Here is a 13,490-nt window from a genome sequence, read left to right as displayed (position 1 = left end):
TTCGTTTGTCCCTGTACGGCACTATGGACATCTTGTGGCGCCTTATAATGCAGAGAGGTCACAGTGTGTAAGCTATCAAATCAGGGGAGGAGGAGGAGAAAATGGAGCTTGCTCTCCCTCCTTCCTTTTTTTGCGGGTTCCAGAGGCTGTGTCTGCTGTAAGTAGGTGAGTAAGATGCATATTGTTATTAAAATAAATATATATCCCAAGGCACAATGTAATATGGTAGAGGGCTAAAAACAGAGGAGGATAGTGTGCTATTTATGAGATGTAGTCATAGAAACAGGGGAGGTAGAGAACGAGAATTAGATTTTATAAAATTTGGGGGAGGCTGATGGGCATCTGGTGATGCCAAATCATTGTAGTCTCTGCTGTATCAATCCGATGTATTTTACCTTCATATCTGAAAATGTCCATTTTGGGGTTTAGTGGTTCTTTAAAAATGAGTAACTGCTGTTATACACTTAGGGCCTGATTCTGAGCAAAGCAAAGAAAAGGAGCAACTTTGCACCTGGACAAACCATGTTACAATGGAAGGGGTACAAATTTACTTATTTTTATGCACGCAAGGAAAATACTGGCTGTTTTTTTTTCATGAAGCACACAAATACTTGATAGCTTTATTATTACACTGAAATTAAAGTTAATCTATGACATGCCATATCTCAACTATAAATCTGTCCCTACATTTTATATTTTCTTCTCCCTCTATTGCAACATGGTTTTGCCAAGGTGCTAAGTTACTCATTTTCTTTGTTTTGCTCCTAACTCAAAATCAGGCCCTTAATCATTTAACATGTTTCACCTGAAAATTACTTGTTTAACCTACCTCTATTAAATCTGTTCTATGGGAATTTCATGCAGTAGTTAATATCGATGTTCAGATTTATATGTATTGTATACGTTTCAGTATGGGATGCATACATTTAAGCCCACAATTTTTCACAAAAAATAATAGTCGATTTTGTCATTCTTCTTTAATACAAAGTTGATATTTCTACATACATTATAGTGAGTAAATCACATTTCAATGCTGTTCCAAGTACAGTTATAAAGAGTTGACATTGCGTTTCACAATTAAGATGAACAGAGGGTTGAAGTTTAATATTTTTTAAAAGAGGTTTCCATGTTACCGAATACAATTGACCACTGACTTGCAACTAAACATATCTGTTCCTCTTTTCTTTTTTTTTGAGAATATCAGCATCTACTTTGAATACTGAGTGCCCTCTTTCAAGTTACAGTGGCTTTGCTTTAACTGCAGGACTGCTTTCTTAATTTATGGTAACAGGAATCCTTACAAAATCATAACATTCCTGCATTACACACATTACTTTTAATATTTGAATAAACTGTGTGTGTTTTAATAATCATGTTTTTGGCCAACCAATTCAATCTCAAGTGGCCGCCAATGACAAACAATTCAGGGGTTTTATATGAATATTACTGATTGCAATAAAATAGTTTTTTACAACCCCTGCACCTATTCTCTCCTAAAAGAAGGACCACAAATGAACTTTAAATTTCAAGAAAGAGGAAGGGCACAGATGACAGAATCAAAGGGCCTTGTTAAATCAGTTATATTTTCTTCTATTTTCCTTGTTTTTCTTTAGTAAATAAATATTTTTGGTACATTTATTAGAAGCCTAAGTTCCGTAGCATGAATGAGTGATGTGCTAAATTGTCTCTAATTTTATTATGAACAGTCTGATTTATTGGTTTATTTATTTTTAGGAGTAGAAAAGTAGTGTGATGAATAGCAGCTGAACTGTATATGTAGTAGCCATCACGCATAACATCTCTACAGTGAAAAAATAGACAGTCTTTGAACAGAATATGAACTGTAGCATACATCTCTTCAATTCATTGACATTAATTTGCTTACAAAAAAAGGAAATACAATATAAAAAGGGGTCTAATTTGAATGTCACTTAAATGGATACAGATACAATACTTAAAAGCAAGCTACTGCCATACACTCTGAAGTATTATACAAGCTGCACTTTGGATTTTGGACACACTGCATCATGGACATAGAAAAAACACAAAATTGGCCAGTCAGCAAACTAACAGACAGTAGTTTGCAGCAGATTCCTATATCCTCTCAGATTTACAGTCAACCTGGGAACTTTCCTAAGAGAAATAATTATATATTTATTTTTAACATGAGAACTCTTCTAGGAGATACAACATAATCATAATACAGAAGGGTGAAGACTTCTGTAGAATTTAAAAATAAAGATATGGGTAAGTTCTTAGTAATGTGTTTGAACATAACCACAATTTAAAAGGAATGTTGCAAGTCAGAGGCAGGTAGTGGTGACTCACTGGGTCAGTTGCAATTAATCCAAGCCATGGTTTCCACCAGCGGCCTGCTTAATTCCCCTTTCTGCCGCAGTGTTTTAAAATGGTTCTTGGTTAGGTTAAGACACAAGCATAAATAACTCTAAATTTATCCAGTTCACAAACATTGCAGTTATTCTGTCTGAACAGTTCTACTTTAAAAGATTGAAAGTAACATAAGCCTCAAAATGCAACATTAGCTTCCACTATCCTTCTATTAAAAAAAAATAAAAAATAAATCCCCAAAAAACATTGTTTCGCTAGTTGGGACCACTGTTGATATGAGATCAATGTATATTCAAAAACAGTGCTTGACACCCAAAGCATTTTGAAATAAAATCACAGTCTCAAAAATTCTCTTAACACCACAGAGTTCTGAATGTGAATGTAATAACTTCCAACCCCTGGTGCCAGAGTCTGATTTTCAATTTAGGAGTTCAAGCTTTTTAAGAGGGTCAGCAGAGACTGCAATGACGTTAGTGGTTGACCATGTTCACTTATAATGGCTTCTTATGTTGCATAGTGATCAAAGCTGCCCAGATACTCCAAACTAGCCTGGTAACAAAATTGATATTCATCCTAAAATGGAAAGAAGGAGAAACAATTGGCAAATATTTTACATTTCTGTTTTATGGTCCTTTAACAAAAAGATTGAAGAGCTCTCTAAAATATGTTTATCAACCAATAAGGCTGTAGGCTGTAATTTTATGAAGAATAGATTAAACAGGAACAAACTGTAGATTACAATTTAATGGGTGATGTAGGAGACATGTATGTTCAATAGCATAATGTAATATACCATGTGTATTGTTATTGCAAGGTTTGCTATGCGAGGAGAGAGCAGCAAAAGGACAGAGAGTAACAGATATGTAACATATGTTTATAACAAGAGAGAGCAGAACCCCTAGAAAATGAAGGGATAGAAAGTGAGGGAGTTGTATAAGAAAAATGAACCATTCTAAGTATAGTACAGAAGAAGGAATGACAGTAGAAAGACAAGAAGCTAGTGGAGACAATTGATTAAGAAAAATGAGATGGCTACACAGAGTAGGATGGCTATGATAAACAATTGTCAGTTAGTCAGTCAGCTTAATGGTACTTTGACAAGTGGTCAGTGAGTTACTTAAATGTAATTAACTATTAATAAACTGACTACTTGACTAATCTTCAATTTACTAGCAGATTGTCAGTTTGTCAAATGAATGATAGTTAGCCGATCTGAGTATTAGTAGTCTGCAAATGAGTTTGTTATGTAGCAAATTAGCAGTTAAACAGCCAGTCTCTTAATTAGAGGGTCACATAGTCCAGTTAAGTCAAATAACAAAAACAAAACAAAACCGTGAACTACTTAAAAAGCTACCAAACTGAAAAAGAGCTAAAACACACAAATATGGTTAATAAAAAAAGACTAAACTGGTGTTAACATTTAAGTAACTATAAACTTTAATATAGGACTCAAGTAGACTATAGTTGGAGAAATCTAGGATCAATGTGCATACAAATAGTCCATTAAATGTAGCACTGATTGCATAAAAGTATGGAAAAAATCATGACAACATGTATCTTGTATATATAGTCCTTCTAAAAATAAAAATATAAATCAATCTCCCTCTTGCTGGACTGCTGTAACTGGTGGTCTTTGTGTTGGGTTGTAGTATGTGTTTGGTAGACATGTTTCTTTTATGACTGATATAAATCTCTGCAACAAAATTTTCTTAACCATTGAATGCAGGTATATAAATTGGGTATTACATTGTACTTCTCCAAATCTTACCTCTGTTTGCACCATTGCTGGTCTTTGAGTTCGCAACATCTTTACTGTTTGAAAAACATCGACCACACCCTCATAACGCATTCTTTCTAGGACTATACTCAGGGTAATGAAAACCCCTGTTCTTCCAACTCCAGCACTACAAAAGGAACGCAATGAAATTTAGTATTTTGAAACAAAAAGTGCAAGTGACCACAACAATAGTGATGCTAACAATGTGTACAGTGTGGAAGAGTGCATATTATCAGGTGTGTGACAATAGCCATATTAACCTACGTGGTTGCTATGGGGCCTAGCATCACCCTGGCACTAGGGGCCCATAAAGCTTGCCAACACTGGTAGTTAGGTTGTCAGTTATGATGATTTGTCCTGGACAGTCAAGTTCACTCCTTTATCCAGAAACATTTAGCTAGAAATAATGGGCTTCTATCATTACTATATGGAGCACAAAGCTGCCAGCCAGTCTATCCCAGTATGGGCATATGGGCGTGTATATATATATATATATATATATATATATATATATCTATAATATAAATGCTTAGTGGCGTGTGTTAGTCTGTCTGTGTGTGTGTGGAAAAAATAAAACCAAGCTGCAGCTCCACCTGCTGGGCGGAGTTATACACTGACCTACTAAATTCTTAGTGTGTGTGGAAAAAAAAATTCAGAAAGGGCTGAAATTTGGTATACTAAGATGTTTTTAATTTGCTAATTTAATTTGTTAATTGTTAAAAGTGTTTATAAAGATTTAAAAAAATATATATATATTTCTTGAAGGAGAAGTGACAGTTGGGAGTGGTTGGTGGTTGCCGGGGGTGACAGAGTGAGAGGAGTGTGATACTCAGGACCGCTGAGAGAGATCCCTGTGTCTGGATAGACATCTGGATTGATGTGGCGATGAAAATTAAGGATGAGGTGATGGAGAAGAATGATGAGGTGGTGACATGTGGACAAAACCACTTTAAAAAAGGGCGCTTACGTCGGGAAGTAACGCTCTTCCCCTGAGGAGGCCTGGGCTATGGCCCAAATGCATGACAAGAACCTTTTTAACACCTCAAGTAGCTTGATTTGACTAGAATGCATGAGTATCATGCACGGGTTAACTTGTATATATATATATATATATATATATATATATATATATATTTACACACTATTTATAAACAAACATGGAAATATCTGAAACCTGTGCTTGAACACTTGTTATATAAATTGCTGGCTAGCTATTACTTTATATGAAAAAGGTAAGTGAACATTTAGGGACCACAACATGGCAACATTTAACATCAGTGAATTACATCAAATAAATAACTTTGTAAGGAAGCTACAAAAGATATGAAATCTAAAAGGACAAATTTTAATCAGCTCAGATTCATTTAAGTTTGTAGATTGGGAAGATGTACTCTAAAATAAAAATACAGAGACCATGTTTAATGTTTCACATTTTATATTCTGGATAGGCAGAGAAGCTGCAGTAAAAACAGGGGTCATGGCCTCCCCTGCCTCCATAAATATTACCTAGCTGCCCACCTTACTCAAGCAGTCCTCACAGGTTGGGTACGATATCCCGATGCTTGGGATACCAACACCCACTATACCTACAAAAAAAAAAATCCGAACACTTAAATAACAACATAATGAAAATGTACACTTATCTTTACACCAACGGCAGACATTACTGAAACCACTGCTATGGGACTACTGCTAAATGAGAAGATGCTGGATGCCGGCACTTCATTCAGACGTCACGTAAGTTATCAACGTTTGGCGCACCATAACCCTATGCCTAACCCTAACACTTACATTAACATACCACTTTAAATGTAGATGTTGCTCTCTTCGCTGACGTCAGAATGAAGCTCTGGCATTCAGCACCTTCGCATTTAACAGCAGTCGCATAGCAGTGGTTTCGGTAATGTCCGTCATCAGTATAAAGGTAAGTGTAAGGTAAATTTTAATTATGTTGTTATTTAAATGTTCAGTTTTTCTTGTAGGTATAGTCTGTGTTGGTATCCCAAGCATCGTGATATCGATTACCACCTTCCTCACCCATGGCAATCCATGCATTCGGATGTCGAAGCTGACTTCATGAATATGATAATCCCCTACGCCCTATTCTGGATGAACTCCAAAGACCTGCCCCCATCTTTGCAATTACTCTCCATCTTACGATTTTCATTATCGCAAAATAATATGCTAGCTCATTTAAACTCATAGACAACCTGGTACAGGTGAAGTAAGGTGAAGTAAGGTGAAGTAATCAGACCTTTCTTCCGGGTCTCAACCCAGAGCATTGGTGGACTGGACCAAACACAACATTACATTTCCTTGGGGCATTTTCCAGAGTTCTCTGAGCTTTGCCATCGCCTTAACCATTCTCCTTGCTCTTTTTCCCAATACCTACATATCTGCCATCTTTACAATAGCAAGATCAAACTACGATTTCAATATCAACCCTCGCCTCTAAAGATATTTTTGTCTCCGCAGATCCCCATTCAGAAGCCTTATCGCCGCGTTTTGCTCCCTGCAGATCCAATACAATACACCAACTAAAGAGCCTCATGAGATTCAGTGCAAAGAGGATGTGAGAGATTCTCGAACCTGTGGAGTGATCTTGCATTAGAGAGGTCTCGCCAAATCCTCATTTCCCCTCAGATCAAGGAAGACTCTTCTAAACCATTGTTTAGATGGTACTTGGTCCCCAACAGACTAAAATCAATATATCTGTGAACATGTCAGACCTTTGTTGGCGGAAATGTGGTGAGAGGTTAAGGATCTAGTATACTCAAATAGAACTCCCCCCAGATCTCTACTTTTTTCTTCTTTTTGGACACGCCCAGAAGTCCAAAAACAGATATAGAAAATTGCTGAGCATATACTTACAGACAGCAGCTAGATACCTGATCGCCCTGAAATGAAAGAAGCATGATCACCCACCACAATGCCTGCTCTTATCAATAATGTTTGTCAGATCTACAAACTAAAACAAATCACCATCCATATGATTCATGACCAACCTAATCAACTCTTGTCAGTATGGAATACCTGGACTGAATACTTCAATCTGTGAGGTCCCCCCTTCCTGAAATTATCAGTACATTAGCAGCCGAAGAATTTTCCCTCTTATGCTTGTCCTGTCACACCCCTCTGTACCTCTCATCCCAATACTAACAAACCAAGGTATCTCTACTCATAAGACCCATCTTACCAATACGCCATAACTTTTTCATACTTGTTATAATATAAGAGGACTTTTAAACTCATGATAAATACCTTTCTCTGATGCCATCTGGGGGATACTGCTACCATTGGGTGGTAAGAGGAGACCAGGAGTTGGTACATAAATAGTAAATTAATTGTTTAATGTAACTTGCTGACATAACTCCTTCCCTCTGCAGAGCAGGTGGAAAGCGCAGCAATACGACTAGGCACAGGCCGATTGGTACTCACATAGGCTTGATTGATAGTGGACATAATCCACTTTGCAATGCTCTGTTGGTAGAAGATGTAAAACTATTAGAACAAAAGGACCTCCTTAACCACAAACCTCCCAAACCATCTTCGAATATGAACCTGTCATTCATCACAAAGTTTAACAGTAATACCTTACCATTGGAAATGTCCATCAAGAAACACTGGCATATTCTGCATCGTCTGGTCTTCTTTCCATTGCGTCCTCTGGTCTGCCTCTCTGGTGCCCTGCTACTCCTCCTCCTCTGTCCGCTGCTGTCTCTGTCGGGCTGCTGTATCCTGTGGCTCCAGTCGGGTCTCCACGCTGCTCCAGATGATGTCTCCAGCCTCCATCACTCACCGCGTGTCTCCAGCCTCCATCCCTCACCGCGTGTGTCCTGCTCCTCCTGACGCCGTCTCCTGCTGCCCCATGGATGCCGCTCTCCTCGCTGCTGAACTGAAGTCACCACCAGCTCTACTGCTGCTGAACTGAAATCACCATGCTGCCTTCTCTCTGCTGGTTAGTTGGTAGATAGTTTACCTTCCTGCCTACCATCCACCACTAGCCCTCTCTTGCCCTCCCAGCCTCCCTCGCCTCTGTGCCCTTCTCCCACTGGGTCTCCTCTGCTCACTGCCCCACCACTAAACCTCTCTCGGTCTCCCTGTTTGCCTCTGTGCACAAACTCCCCCCCCCCCCCGGTCCTCACACGGACACGCTGCCACTATCTTGGGCCCAGACCTAGTCCTATCGGCTCACCTGTTCTCTGGACCCCCTAATACTTCTGGCCCACCTTTACTCAGGACCTTTATTCTGCAACCAGTCCTTTTGGCCCACCTGAACTCTGGACCCACCTAGTCCTATTGGCCCACCTTTACTCTGGACCTTTATTCTGCACTCAGTCCTTTTGGCCCACCTGAACTCTGGACCCACCTAGTCCTATTGGCCCACCTGAACTCTGGACTTGCCTTTGTCCCTTTGGCCTACCTGAACTCTGGATCCACCTAGCCCTTTTGGCCCTGGTCCACTTGAACTCTTAGTTTTCCTGCTCCCTGGTCCTCCCTCACCAATCCTGGATCACCTGCAGCCTGGACCCACATTCTCTCCGGATCTCTCGTCTCGCCTGAACTCCCTTCCACTCACTGTCGCTGTGGCGATCTCTACCCGTGATCTGCCTGAAATCGCCTGGTTCCTGAGGTCTCCTTCTTTAATGCATGGTACCTCTACACCTGGTCCCTCACCATATATTTCTCATTTCAACTTACTATTGATTGCCTTAACCCATGTTTTAGTTTAAACTCATTAGACTGTATTTTATTTCATTGCATTTTATTGTATTTTATTCCGATTTCCCTTTTGCTGCCCTCCCTCTGCGTCTCTCCCTCACCCCTCCCCTGCCTCCTCTGGCCATTCTCTTATTCCTCTCTGTCCCCTGTCTCTCATCATGCCGCCTCGCTCCTTTCCTATTCCCATCCTCTCCCCCAGACCTATCTCTCACGGTCCCATCCCCCACCCCCCCCCTCACTCCATCAACCCCGACAATCTCATCCACTTCTCCCCTCGTCCCTCTCTCCCTTTTTCGTGTGCCCTCTGGAACTCCAGGTCCGTCCGTAACAAATTGTCCTCCATCCATAACCTCTTCATCTCCAACTCTCTCAATCTCCTCGCCATCACTGAAACCTGGCTCACTTCTTCTGATACTGCCTCTCCTGCCGCTCTCTCCTATGGGGGCCTCTCTTTCACCCACTCCACCAGACCAGATGAGCGTCCAGGAGGAGGAGTGGGCCTCCTCCTATCCCCTAACTGCACTTTTCGGGTCATTCCCGCCTTACCTTCCCTCTCCTCCTTTGAAGTCCACTCCATTCGGCTCTTCTCCCCCATCCACCTTCATGTCTCCGTCATCTATCGTCCCCCTGGCCCTACCTCCCTTTGCCTTGACAACTTTGCCGCCTGGCTCCCCCACTATCTTTCCTCCGACCTGCCTTCCATTATACTTGGCGACTTTAATATCCCTATTGACAACTCTTCTGACCCGGCCACCATCAAACTTCTTGCCCTCTCCTCCTCCCTCGGCCTCACTCAGTGGACCTCCTCCCCACCCACTGTCTTGGTCACTCCCTCGACCTTGTCTTCTCTCACCTCTGCAATCTCTCTGACTTCTCCAACTCTCCCTTCCCTCTCTCTGACCACCATCTCCTCTCCTTCACTCTGTCTTCCTCCCCCGCTCCCTCCTCGCCTAAAGCCACCCTCACCAGGCGCAACCTTGACGCAATCGACCACATCTCCTTCTCCTCCTCTCTAGAAACTCTCCTATCACCCCTTCCCTCTCTGGCCTGATCAAGCCTCCGCTCTCTACAACCACTCCCTCACTACTGCCCTGGACACTGTTGCCCCGGCCTCTTCTATTCGCCGGCGTCGCCTTATTCAAAACCCTGGCACTCAAAACTTACCCGCTCCCTCCAAAAGTGCTCTCGCACAGCCGAACCCCTCTGGAGGAAATCTCGTTCCCTGGCGGACTTCCTTCACTTTAAATTTATCCTCTCCTCTTTCTGCTCTGCCCTCTCCCTCGCTAAACAATCCTTCTTTAAGTCCCTTATCTCTTCTCAGTCCTCCAATCCCCGCCGCCTCTTCGCCACATTCAACTCCCTCCTCTCCCCCCCCTCCCACTGTTCCGCCTTCCCTCTCTGCCTCTGACTTCGCTACCTTTTTCTCTTCCAAAATTGAAGCCATTAGACAGAACATCTCCTCCTCCTTTCCCTCTCCCACCACCCTCATTGCTTCACCTCCCCCCATTAACCAGCTATGGTGCTCCTTCACCCCTACATCAGGTGAAGTTCGCTCCCTTATTCTTTCCTCTCCACCCTCTACCTGTCCTCTTGATCCCATCCCCTCTCACCTCCTTCGCTCTCTCTCTCCTACTGCCTGCTCTTACCTCGCACACCTATTCAACCTATCACTCTCCTCTGGCGTAGTCCCATCCTCATTCAAGCATGCTCTTATATCCCCTATCCTCAAGAAACCCAACCTTGACCCCACCTCTCTTGTGAACTACCGCCCTATCTTTCTTCTCCCCTATGCCTCCAAACTACTTGAACGGATTGTCTGCAGCCGCCTCACCTGTCACCTCTTTGACAACTCCCTCCTTGACCCACTCCAATCTGGCTACTGCCCCCTCCACTCCACCGAAACTGCCCTGGCTAAAGTCACTAATGACCTCCTTTCAGCCAAATCCAAAGGTCACTTCTCCATACTCATCCTCTTTGACCTCTCCGTCGGCCTTTGACACCGTGGACCACCCCCTCCTGCTGCAAACTCTTCTTTCTCTTGGCCTCTCTGGTTCTGTCCATGCCTGGTTCACCTCATACCTGGATAACCACTCCTTCTCTGTATCCACGTCTGGCTCTTCCTCCACCCCCTCCCCTCGTAGGAGTCCCCCAGGGCTCTGTTCTCGGCCCTCTACTCTTCTAGCTCTATACTTCCTCCCTTGGTGCTCTCATCTCATTGTTTGGTCTTTAGTATCACCTTTACGCTGATGACATTTAGCTCTACATCTCTTCTCCTGATCTTTCCTCCTCCCTCCTCTCTCGTGTGACTGACTGCCTCTCAGCTATCTCTTCCTGGATGTCCTCACGCTTTCTTAAAATTAACATCTCAAAAACTGAACTTATTGTCTTTCCTCCGCCCAGACTACAATCACACCACGACCTCTCTATCATTGTCAATAAGTCCACTATCTCCTCTGTCACCCAACTCCGCTGCCTGGGTGTCACTCTTGACTCCTCTCTCTCTTTTGCCCCCCAGATTCAATCCCTCGCCCAAGCCTGTCGCTTCCAACTCCGTAACATTGCCCGCATCCGTCCCTTTCTCTCTCAGGATGCCACCAAAACCATCATCCATGCTCTCATCATCTCCCGCCTCGATTACTGCAACCTTCTCCTTACTGGCCTCCCCCACTCCCACCTTGCCCCCCTCCGCTCTATACTCAATGCGGCTGCAAGACTCATCTTCCTCTCACGCCGCTCCTCCTCCGCCTCTCCACTCTGTCCCGCCTTACACTGGCTCTCCTTCCCCTAGAGAATCCTTTTTAAACTCCTTACCACCACTTACAAGGCTCTCGCCCAGTCTACTGCCCCTTATATCTCTAACTCCACTCCATTCACACTCCTGTCCGCTCCCTGCGCTCAGCCAATGATCGCCGCCGTTCCTCCACACTGATCACCTCTTCCCACTCTCGAATCCAAGACTTCTCCCGTGCTGCCTCCCTTCACTGGAACGACCTCCCTCGCTCCATCCGTCTCTCTCCCAATCTGTGCTCCTTCAAACGGGCACTTAAAACTCACCTGTTCCTCAAGGCCTACCAACCATCCATTTAACCTCTCATCTCTTCTGCTCATCCTCCCTTGACCTCTCCTCTCTCTCCCCTTTGATTCACTGGCTCCCTTTTGTGCCTGACTTTGTTTACCATCCCTTAGGATGTAAGCTCGAATGAGCAGGGCCCTCTTCCCTCCAGTCTCCATACCTGTTCTTCTGCTCCGTCTCTACTGTATCTGCCCTCCCGGAGTTTCTGAAGTACTGGTACTGTGTGTTTATTGTTCTGTACTGTTCTACCCTGTATAGTCTACTGTTTGTACTATGTGCGGCGCTGCAGAAACCTTGTGGCGATCTACAAATAAACGATAATAATAATAATAATAATAATAATAATAATGGACAAGGAAATTAATTCCATTGTACGAGATAAGCCCAGAATTATCTACAAAAAAGCAGACACTCTTCGCAACCTCCTCGCCAGTAGCTATATCCTCGTCTCTAATGACACGGCGAACAACAGACTTACTCCAGGCTTTTTTTTTTACTGTAATCAATATATATGCTGCAAAAATAAAGAGATGCTCAGCACTAAACCTATCACTAGCATTACCTTCAATAGCAACCCAAAAACTTTTTTTTATCAAATCTCATTTAAACTGCAATACGGTGCTATATATATATATATATATATATATATATATATATATATATATATACACATATATGAGTGCCCTTGTGGTCTCCAATATATAGGTCGGACAAAAAGAAAACTAAAAGTCATAATAGTGGAACATATCAACAATATTAAAAGAGGTCTGACCACTCAAAGTGTATCAAATCACTATTTATTACACCATAAATCTAACCCAAATGGACTTATTTTTGCTGGCATACAAAAAGTTAAACAAAACTGGAGAGGAGGAGATTTTACAAAATACATTTCACAAATAGAATCTAAATGGATCTTCCAACTTAAAACACTGGCGCCTTATGGTCTAAATCTTGATTTTGAACTCAGTTCATTTTTACAATAATTTTTACAAATATTTTTTATCAATCCCTTTTGATATAAACATCCTTTTCTCTTTTTTAACCTATCATACAATTTTTTCACAATGAATTGTAGACAATACCGCCATCTACTGACTGATAAGCTACATGTCTTTTCATGTCCTTGTACGTTTTTTACTAATAAAGTTTTTACTAATTTTTTACTTTTTTTTTTATATAACATCTATACTATTTGTCCTGCGCTTTCTCTCCTATTGTCTATTATACTACGTTTTTAAGGAAGCAGCAACTTATTTCACCAAAGAAAGCACTTACTACTGTGTTTATAGCTGTGACCTGGAGGAACTTAACCAGGGTACTCAGTATCAAAGGTGGTAAGGCGGGGACTGCCCCCACTAGGCACAGGGAGTCTAGGGGGTCCAGCAGCAATCCCTATATGGTAGACCTTGTGGGGAGGTGATCTCCATCTAGCACCTCCTCCCTGCTAGGACACAGCAACCCTGACCCTGACAGTAGGTTTTAAGACTCAAGCAGATTGGAGTTCACCTATCCTCTCCCTAGCGAGGATATGGGTAAATGGGAATCCCCACCCAAGGTGGTGCTCCC

The 13,490-nt window shown here is 42.3% G+C and overlaps 1 protein-coding gene across 1 annotated transcript in view; it reads right to left on the bottom strand.

Moving 5' to 3' along the window:
- Positions 1–962: 962 nt before the first annotated feature.
- Positions 963–13,490, bottom strand: part of LOC142149471 (receptor-type tyrosine-protein phosphatase S-like) — a 418,525-nt gene continuing 405,997 nt past the window's right edge. Inside the window, 2 exon segments of the mRNA XM_075204866.1 lie at positions 963–2,922; positions 4,118–4,253. Of these exon segments, the coding sequence (XP_075060967.1) occupies positions 2,854–2,922; positions 4,118–4,253 (205 nt within the window). The 3' untranslated portion in view covers positions 963–2,853.

Source organism: Mixophyes fleayi, chromosome 1, assembly GCF_038048845.1.
Source record: "Mixophyes fleayi isolate aMixFle1 chromosome 1, aMixFle1.hap1, whole genome shotgun sequence".
Classification (NCBI taxonomy): domain Eukaryota; kingdom Metazoa; phylum Chordata; class Amphibia; order Anura; family Limnodynastidae; genus Mixophyes; species Mixophyes fleayi.
The sequence above is the reverse complement of the archived record's forward strand: the minus strand, read 5'-3'. Positions and strand labels throughout refer to the sequence as shown.